The following is a 9319-nucleotide window of genomic DNA, read 5'->3' on the forward strand; positions in this document are numbered from 1 at the left end:
TCTGTGTGAGCAGATGTCTGCAGGCCACCGTGCCTCTGTGTGTGGTCTGTGTGAGCAGATGTCTGCAGGCCACCGTGCCTCTGTGTGTGGTCTGTGTGAGCAGATGTCCGTAGGCCACCGTGCCTCTGTGTGTGGTCTGTGTGAGCAGATGTCTGCAGGCCACCGTGCCTCTGTGTGTGGTCTGTGTGAGCAGATGTCTGTAGGCCACCGTGCCTCTGTGTGTGGTCGGTGTGAGCAGATGTCTGTAGGCCACCGTGCCTCTGTGTGTGGTCGGTGTGAGCAGATGTCTGCAGGCCACCGTGCCTGTGTGTGTGGTCTGTGTGGTCGGTGTGAGCAGATGTCTGTAGGCCACCGTGCCTCTGTGTGTGGTCGGTGTGAGCAGATGTCCGTAGGCCACCGTGCCCCTGTGTGTGGTCTGTGTGAGCAGATGTCTGTAGGCCACCGTGCCTCTGTGTGTGGTCGGTGTGAGCAGATGTCCGTAGGCCACCGTGCCCCTGTGTGTGGTCGGTGTGAGCAGATATCTGTAGGCCACCGTGCCTCTGTGTGTGGTCGGTGTGAGCAGATGTCCATAGGCCACCGTGCCCCTGTGTGTGGTCTGTGTGAGCAGATGTCCGTAGGCCACTGTGCTTCTGTGTGTGGTCTGTGTGGTCGGTGTGAGCAGATGTCTGTAGGCCACCGTGCCCCTGTCCCTCCTGGGGTACAGCTGTCTAAATGCTGGGGGCTCAGAGCCGGTACGCAGGGCTGATGCCACCGTGGGAAGGTCACGCCCGCAGCGTCCCCAGAGGGACTTGTCCAGGGTGGCAGCATGCCTACCCGGGATCAGGTCTGGGAGGGGCGTGGCAGCTGCCCGTCCACTAACAGGCAGGTCGAGGCGGACGGGGCTGGTCACTGGAGAACCAGTGGGCAAACTGCTGACCAGACAATAGCAACTGGTCCTCTACTCTCTCCCTGTTCCTGGGCCCCAGGCCGGTGGTGCAGACCGTGAGCCTTCCCACTGTGGGCTCCTCCTTCCTGACGGTTGTGTTTGGGAGGCGGGAGCCCCTGCGGCCCAGCTCTGTAGCCCCAGGGAGGCCCTCCCAGACCTGGGGGGCACCGAGGCCTCAGCCCCCCCCTAGGCTCCAGGGAGGCCCTCCCAGACCTGGGGGGCACCGAGGCCTCAGCCCCCCCAGGCTCAGAGCTCCCGGGAGATTATCCGGGGGTCTCAGGGTGGTCTTCTCTGCTTTCAGTCCTTCCCTTGCTGGGCGATGGGTGACCTTCCTCTGCCGGGAGGTGGCATGCCCTTCGCCTCCCCCACTCTCCTCCGGGGAGGCCAGCTACTGCCCCCAGGGGTTCCCACAGAAGTCCCTGGCCTGCCCGTGGCCCAGGCTTAGGGAGGAGTGGGCATCTCCCTGGGCTGCTGACCTGCCCTGTGGTCCGTGCGTGTGGCACCTTCACCTTCATCTGCTTCCTCGCCAGCAAGGTGCCCTGGGGTGATCTGAGGTGTCCCATGGGTGGTCGACCCTCTGAGGCCCGCAGGCCGTGCCAGCTGTTTCGATCGGCCTGCCACACACCTGCAAGGGCCCCTTGCTGCCTCGTCACACCTGCTTGTGCCACCACAGGGGGGAGCGCAGTCACTTCCCGCACAGGAGTCGATGGCCTGTGCTGTGTAGCCCATGACCTGACTGGGGTGATTCCTCCAGAGAGCCGACAGAGAGTGTGTGTGCGCGTGCGTGTGTGCGTGTGTGTGCACGCTTCCCCACACCGACGCTTGCTTGTGAGGACACCGATGATGATTCTGCCGTCTGCTCACTTTCTGCGAGAGTTCCGAGCCGGTTCTCCGAGTGGGAGATCCCTGTGTCCAGCCTTTGCAGCGGTGACTTTGTTTTGCCCTGGGGACTCTGCCTGGCTTCCCGATGTGCACGAAGGTAGCAGTGAGGACCCAGGCTGCCGGCCACCTGCGTCAGCCGTGTCTTGCTCTCTGCCAGACTCTGGGGAAATTTGGGCGACAGGGGCTGCACTCACAGAGGGCCATCCACCTCTTCTCGGGGTTCCTAGAGCCCTCCCCCCCAGACGTGAGTTCATTGACACCAGTTCCCTGTGCAAACAGCAGTGACTCAGCACCGCGTTTGCATGCAGCAGGGCATGCCCCGCCTGCATCCTGGCAGCCTCTGGCAGCGGCGCCCCGGGTAGGTAGTGTTGTGACGTTCAACGCAGCGGGCACTCAATAAATGTTTGTTGAATTGAGATGCATTAGGTTCAATGGGTATTTACTGAGCACCCACTCTGTGCCAGACGCTGTGTGGGGCTCACAGGGGGAGACTGAGGGGCCGCCCCGCCCGGAGGAGCGTGCGGGCAGCAGGGAGAGGCGGAGACACGGCCGGTGCAGCACACGTGCCTCTCGCCACCGCCTGCCAGGGTCCTCTGAGGGGGAGAACCCTGGCTCCTGGGGACCAGACAGCGCCTCATCCCACTTACAACACCATCGTTTCACCTGGGACTGAACCATCATCATGCAGTCATTCATCCATCTGTCTGTGAACGGTGATTGAGCACCTACTGCACGCTGGATGTGGTGCGAGGCAGCACAGGGGTGGTGGTGGGCCTGGCCTGGCCTGGTCCCCAGCAGGGAAGCAGTGGATGGAGCAGCAGTGACCAGGGTGACATCCCTCTCCCCAGGAGCAGCGGTTCCCAACCAGCACTGCTGACCTCGGCAAAGAGAGCTTCCTGTCGCGTGTTGATGATAGACCGCCGTTCATTGTCCTCCCTGCGACGCACAAGGCGTTCTCTGGGCTGGGCGTGCCGTAGGCTGTATGAGCGATGAGCCTGGCATCTGCACGGGACAGGGATGGTGTTAGTATTTTTGTTACAAGAGGCCTTGAGGTTTGTACTCTTCTGAGGTTCCCATGTCCCCTCTGGGTGGTCAGCAGTGAGTCAGTGCCTGACAACCCCCTGACCAGCTGCCAGCCCTGCCCAGGGGACTCGGTAATCCCTGGAAAGGACGCTAGGTTCTTCCCTAAAACCCCAGCACAGGAGAGGAATGGGGGTGAGGCTTGGGGATCAGGGTGAGAGTCGAGGTTGCACCGATGGGTGGTCCCAGCATGAGCAGCTGTGCCCCAACCCTGCCCGTGGCTTTGGTGTGTGTCACCTGTCTGTCCCTCCCCGTGGAGTCCCATGTGTGGTGGGACATGGCTGTGTTCACCTGTTGCCCACCCCTGCCTGGCGACTGAGTCCCGGGTGCCTCCTAGTGTCCAGTGGGTGTGAGGGGGAGGTGCCAGCACCTGTGTCCCTGCGGTCCTCCCTGTCAGTGAGGGCGGGCGGGTCTGAGGCTTGCTCAGGAGTGGCCTTTCTGCTGCTCCCGTTTATCCCTCTGGAGTTGCAAGGTGAGAAGGAACGGTTCTCACTTTCCTTAGTTTGCGGGTGAAAGAGAGAGGCGCTCTGAGTCGCTGCCCAGCTCGTGGGAACATTGGGCGGGCTGGGCAACGTGCCCGGCGTATGCGTGGCCACCAGGAGCAGAATCCTCAGAACAGGAAGGACGTCTATGTCATTTGCCCCTTTTACCACAGGCCGGCGAGGGCATGACCGCCCGACTGCCCACGGCCGTTCTGTGAGCGCCGTGTGGACTCCGGCGCCCTGCAGGTGCTGGGGGAAGGCAGAGGCCAAAGCGGACAGGGTCCCGCCCGGGGGAGCCGGCCTTGGGCGGGGAGGGACTCACGTCCGTTGTCCCCGGCTGTGCCGGTCAGAAGGCGAGGAGGGGCCAGGGGCAGGGTGGAGTAAAGCCCTGGGGAAGGACGGTGACCGCTGAGCGGGACCTGAGGGGTGCGGAGTGGACGGTGCCGACCCCGGGAAGGCACTCCTCACGAAGGGGGCTTGTGGGATGTCAGGGGGCCCTGCTAGGGGTGAAGGCCGGGACAGGCAGGGTCGCACAAGGCTTTGTTGTCTTTGAGGGGACTCCAGACTGACCTCAGCATGAGGGACAATCCTAGTGGGTCCTCAACAGAGGCCTGACCTCATGACGAGGGTCTCAGCAGGACTGCGCGGGGAAGAGAAGGCTCTTACCATCATCCATCCTGGGGGAGGGCTCTAGAGAAGGGTGCCCGGGGGGGTATTTTGAGGTGGGGGTCTTGGGAGAGGGCTTGTAAGCAGCACGAAGAACAGGGGCAATAGGCGGGTGGTCCCAGGGAGGCAGGAAGCCGTGAGGAGGGGGAGCAGCCGGCCGGAGACAGTTTCTTCTCTGCCTGACTGGGGACGGTTGGCACCACAGGGCTGTGTGCAGGGACACGCGGTGGTCGGGTTTAGATGTTTGAAACACAGGTGGTCAGCTTCACAGAGGACCGACCGAGGCTGCCAGGCCAAAGTGAAAGGGATCGGGGTGTCCAGATTAGCAGCATGGGTCCCCTGCACAGCCTGAATGGCTGGACGGTGTGTGAGCAGTCAGGAGGGTGGGGAGGGGACAAGGTGACACGGGGCTGCTCTGGCTCAGGCGGGCGGAGGCACCTTTATTCAGAGACCCAGAAGCAGGAGGTGGGCTCGTCCTGCTGTTGGAGCCTGAGCCATCCAGGCGGGGCTGCTCGGAGGTAGACAGATGGACTGGGGGCTCAGAGGAGGTCTGGGCCAGGGGCAGAGCCCCGAGGGTCCTCTTTCCTGTGGGCCCCGAGTCACGGCAGCCGGGGTGCAGATGAAACGGGTGCAGACAAACCATGTTCCTGAGTCTGCGTTACTTTCCCAAAAGGGCCGAGGTGGCTAAGCTGTCACTGTCCTGCTCCAGCCTGGGGCTCCCCGCCCCCTCCCTGGCCCCCTCCCTGGCCCCCTCCCCGCCCCCTCCCTGGCCCCCTCCCTGCCCCATCGGGCAGAAGGCTGGAGGGAGGGAGAGGGAGGGAGTGGACGGGGCATCGGAGGGAGAGAGCGCCGCGCAGTGGAGTGGCCCCAGAAAGCTGGAAGGGGCGGGCGCAGCCAGCAGCGCAGTCAGTCAGGAAGGGCAGGGAGGGCGGGGCCTCGGGTGGGGGAGCTGGAGGGCTCAGGTCCAGCGGTCCTGGGCTGTCCGACAAGGACCAGGGGGTTCCCAGGTGCGGAAACTCCCGGAGAGAAACACGGCCTGGTCCTCGTGCAAAAACGCGGCCTCCTGCTGGGTGGACAGAGTGCCTTCCGTCCCCTGCCTGTGTGCGGCCCCGAGTGGTGGGGGCTCCGGACATCGGGGGGAGACCTTGGCCAGGCAGAACCACTGCTGGCCCTCAGCAGTAGAGACCAGCCCCAGCCCAGGTGCGGAGTAGAGCACCCCCAGGCAGAGCCCGCTGCCGTTCACTGGGGAGCCCTGGGAACTCTGCTTTTAGCAAAAGTCCCCGTGCTGCGCTGCGCCCAGCTGGCTTGCCCGTGAGCGCAGGAGCCGGGCAGTGTGTGGTCTCTGGTTCTGTGGGCAGGGGCACAGCCCACGCGGGGCACCAGTCCCTCACGTAGTCATGGTAAAGAGCCAGGGTCTCAAGTCCCACCTCTCAGGGTCCCCTCTGTCCCATGCCAACTCTGCCATGGGGTCTTGAGACACTCCCCACCCCCCGTGGACAGCTCTGTGTCCTCATCAGCTCCTGGGGAGCAGGGTCCAGCGGGGACCCCCCCACGTGCACATAGCGGCTTCTCAGTGAGTGCTTGTCGGGTCTTCCCGGAGGGGCACCTTCCCCCCTTTGTGGGGCTCAGCACTGCTCTGGGGGGGGCAGGAGGGGTGAGGTGGCCGCAGCTAACACGGGGCAGTAACAGTGTCCACACGATCACGTGAGGATCAGTGAGAGTCACTGGATCTGGGTGTTGGTCCGCTCGGGATGGAGTCCTAGCTTGTCACTTGCTGTGTGACCTTGGGCACGGGGAGCAGACTTCTCTGCGTTTCCAGTCACCTCATCTGTAAGAGTGGGGATCTGGGGCTCGTGTGTGAGCACCCCAGCATCCTCCAGCCTGGGCTCTGTGGGATGTCATGGCCGAGGAGGGTCCAGTCCACAAGCCTGGCTGACCACAGTGAGTCCTCAGCAGCCCTCTTGCTTGTTTCTGAAGCCTGAAGTTCAGACCATCTGAGGGACCTTCCATTCAAAGTCAGTCAGGAATGGGGGGTTCCAGCCTCTTCCTTCCTCAGATGGGGACACCAAGGCCCAGCGAGGGGACCCAAGCCCACGCAGGGACGCTCAGCTGCAGAGTTCCATATCCATGCATCGGTGAACAGAAACCGGTCATGGTGCGGGTGAAACTGACTAGGACCTGCCCGGGGACTGGCCGACGGGTCAGTTACCACCAGCACCTCTGGGTGCCGTGAGGTGACCACACGTCCCCAGAGCACCTGAAACAGCCGTCCACCTGCATGTCCTGGACCTCTCCTTGCACATCCAACTGGTCCTCCGACCCCTGACCAGCCCGCCCAGAAGAGGTGCAGACCCGAGGAGACCGTGTGCTCAGGGTCTCAGCAGCGGTCCTGGTGGGAGCTGAGGGCGCGGTTGCCACACGTGGGCTTCTGGGAGGAGGTGGCAGGGAACCCGGGTTAGGCTGAGCTTGGACAAGGGGAGTGGGAGGGCGTGCAGCATGCACAGAGCCCGCTGAGACGCCTCGCCCCAGGCCCAGCACGCCGCCGTCTCCCCGTGTGCCCCCCTCGCTGGCGCACTCGCACGGACATCGACCTGGCAGGCCCCACTCCTGCAGAGCTCCACCAGGGCAGAGCTGCCGGACAGGAGCCTGGGCTCTGGTCTCACCCACTTCGCGAGTAACCACTCGACCGTGTCCAGGCCCCTTAACCTCATCGGGCCTCGGCTTCCTCGTCCCAGAAGGGGCTCCCCTGTGATGCCCAGGCCCGCGAGGGTCAAGTGAAATCTCTGAACGTATGAAGAGCCTTGTTACACCAGTGGTTCCCACCCTGGCTGCACTGGGGTCCCTGGGACCTCTGGACTCGACGGACGGCTGGTCCCCCCCCACACGGGAGGCCCACTTTACTGGGTCTGGACAGCAGTGTGGGGGCTGAGAGATGGCAGACTCCTCTCTCCTTGCTGCTCATGTACTTAGCGGACATGTGCTAAGTGGAGAAATCCAGAAACAATACGGCAAACAACCACAGGACTCTGAAGGAGGAACAGAAGAAGGAGGACTTGGCTAGGGACCTCGAAAAACAGGACCCCCTGTCTCCCACCTCCCACGCAGTGAGCGGCCCAGGTGACTACGTGCCACACCAGCCACAGCGGCAGGTGTGGAGCGGGAGGCACGCCGGCACCCAGCAGCCTGGAGCGTGGGCCCGGGGAGACACTCTCTACCATGGCCTCTGTCTCCCGCCCCACCGCAGGGCACAGAGCAACCCAGGAAGCTCATGTCACTCCCTCATGGGGACACCAGCAACACCGGGTGCGCTCTGAACACCAGAAGAGCACTTTGAAGACAACATTTTCGTCGGAACCTCGGACCATAATAAAGCCAGGCCCTGTGTGTTAACCCTAAACTGGGTGGCAGCCAGCTAAATAGGAGGTGTAACTAGGACCCAGAGTCTCCATAATCTTCAGAAACAATAGAGAATTCGTCTTCACACCAAGAGCCGTGAAGATAACTCCCTGAATGAGAAAAAGACCACAGATACCGACACCCAGCAGGGTCAATGTCAGAGTTACTGGATAAGGATGTTTAAGGCAACCGTCACAAACCTGCTTCAACAGACAATTACAAATACTCTTGAAACAGCTGAAAAGAAAAAAAAAAAACACCTCACCAGAGAAATATAACTTACATAAAAAATAACCAAGTGGAAAGGACAGACCCAAAAAATAAAATAACCAAAAAGAACCACAACCAAACAAACCTTCACTGGATGGGTCCAATAACAGAATAGAGAGAATGTCAGAGGCGAGAATTAGAGAATCTGAGTGACAGAGAGGACAGAGCCTCAGCGTCTGGGGCGGGAAGGGGGACAATATTGACGTCATGGGTGTCCCCCAAGGAGAGAACAGAGTGGGTCCGAGAAAGTCTTCAGAGAAATAATGGCTCCAAACTCACCAAATTTGACAAAAGACCTAAACCTGCAGGTTTAAGGGAAACTGAGCCCTCAAAGTAGGATAAATCCAAAGTCATCCACTCCAAGACATGTCATAATTAAACTTCAGAAATCTAAAGACAGAGAGGAAAAAAATCTCGAAAGCAGAAAAAGATGAGATTTTCTATAGGGGAACACCGATTCCAACGGCCCCGACTGCTCGCCGGAAACCCTGGAGGCCGGCAGGACAGGGTGCTGCTGGAAAGTTGCTCTGGGTGTGAGCGCTCAGCGGGTGAAGGTGTGTCTTCAGGAATGACTGGGAGAGAGCGACATTCCCAGACAGAGGACCACTGAGAGAAGTGTTCTCTAGCAGTCGCGATTGGCCAAAGGAAGTTCCCCAAACAGAAAGACAATAATAACAGAAGATGGCTCAGGACACCACTCTCAGGAGGGGAGAATGTCAGAATGGGTAAAAAAAAAAAAAAAAGAGGGGTAAGCGTAGCGGACGGATGAGCCCGTGTTGTAGGAATTCCTTACATCGTAGTTGATGGCTGGCGCGAAAATGATCCTACCACACGACGTGGGTGCTCACGGGGGTGGAAGGAATGCCTGAGATGTCACAAAGTGGGAGGACAGAGGGGACTGTGTGGAAATGGGTCTCTGCCTGTCGGGGGAGGTGGTCAGACGCTGGCTGTGGGAGGGAGGCGACCACACTGCGTGCAGCGGGAGAGCCACAGGCTTGGGGCCGTTAAGGGCAGAGGGGAGGGCATCGCTGTCCTCCAGACCCTCGGGCAGTGGTGCCCAGTCTCTGTGGGCCCCAGCACTCGGAAGCAGTAGATCCCGGGGGGGGGGGGCTGAGAATCGGCCTTGCTGACGGATTTCCAGCTGAGGCAGAGGCTGCTGCCCCGGGGACCAGCTCTGGGAACCGCGGCTCTGGCATCTTTGGCTGCTGAGTTGCTCCTCTGTCTCAGCCAAGGGTCCCCCCAATTCCTCACCCAACGAACAGCCTCGCATCCCCAGGTGTGCCAGGCTCCAGGTGTAAATCAGGAAGCAGGTGTATCCAGGAGGGGCCTCCCAGACACCAAGGCAGGAGGCCACATTTCAGACTTGGAGAGAGAAGCTAGACGTTAGGATTTTAATGTGAAATTCCCCAATTCCAAACAGCTCAGTATGTTAAAAGAAAAAAACAACAACTAAGTGGTCTCCAGGACCCTTGATCGGTGGTGGGCCTGCATTTGCCCTTCGGGCTCAGGATGCCTCAGCCTGACCCCCCAACCATCACCCCCCCCCCCGATGTCAGAGAACGCAGGTGCGCCCGGGTGGGGTCAGGCTCCGTGGTGTTCCTGGTGTTGTGGGCGGGCT

General features: G+C 61.2%; 1 protein-coding gene across 1 annotated transcript in view; it reads right to left on the reverse strand.

Annotated features, from left to right (window-relative positions):
* Positions 1–854: 854 nt before the first annotated feature.
* Positions 855–9319, reverse strand: part of SORCS2 (sortilin related VPS10 domain containing receptor 2) — a 352373-nt gene continuing 343908 nt past the window's right edge. Inside the window, exons 11-15 of the mRNA XM_066385291.1 lie at positions 3179–3618; positions 2686–2809; positions 1790–1967; positions 1402–1580; positions 855–1082 (exon numbers count right to left, since the gene is read on the reverse strand). Of these exons, the coding sequence (XP_066241388.1) occupies positions 855–1082; positions 1402–1580; positions 1790–1967; positions 2686–2809; positions 3179–3618 (1149 nt within the window). The remainder of the gene's footprint in view (positions 1083–1401; positions 1581–1789; positions 1968–2685; positions 2810–3178; positions 3619–9319) is intronic.

The sequence above is a fragment of the Saccopteryx leptura genome, chromosome 5 (genome assembly GCF_036850995.1).
Source record: "Saccopteryx leptura isolate mSacLep1 chromosome 5, mSacLep1_pri_phased_curated, whole genome shotgun sequence".
Taxonomy (NCBI): Eukaryota; Metazoa; Chordata; class Mammalia; order Chiroptera; family Emballonuridae; genus Saccopteryx; species Saccopteryx leptura.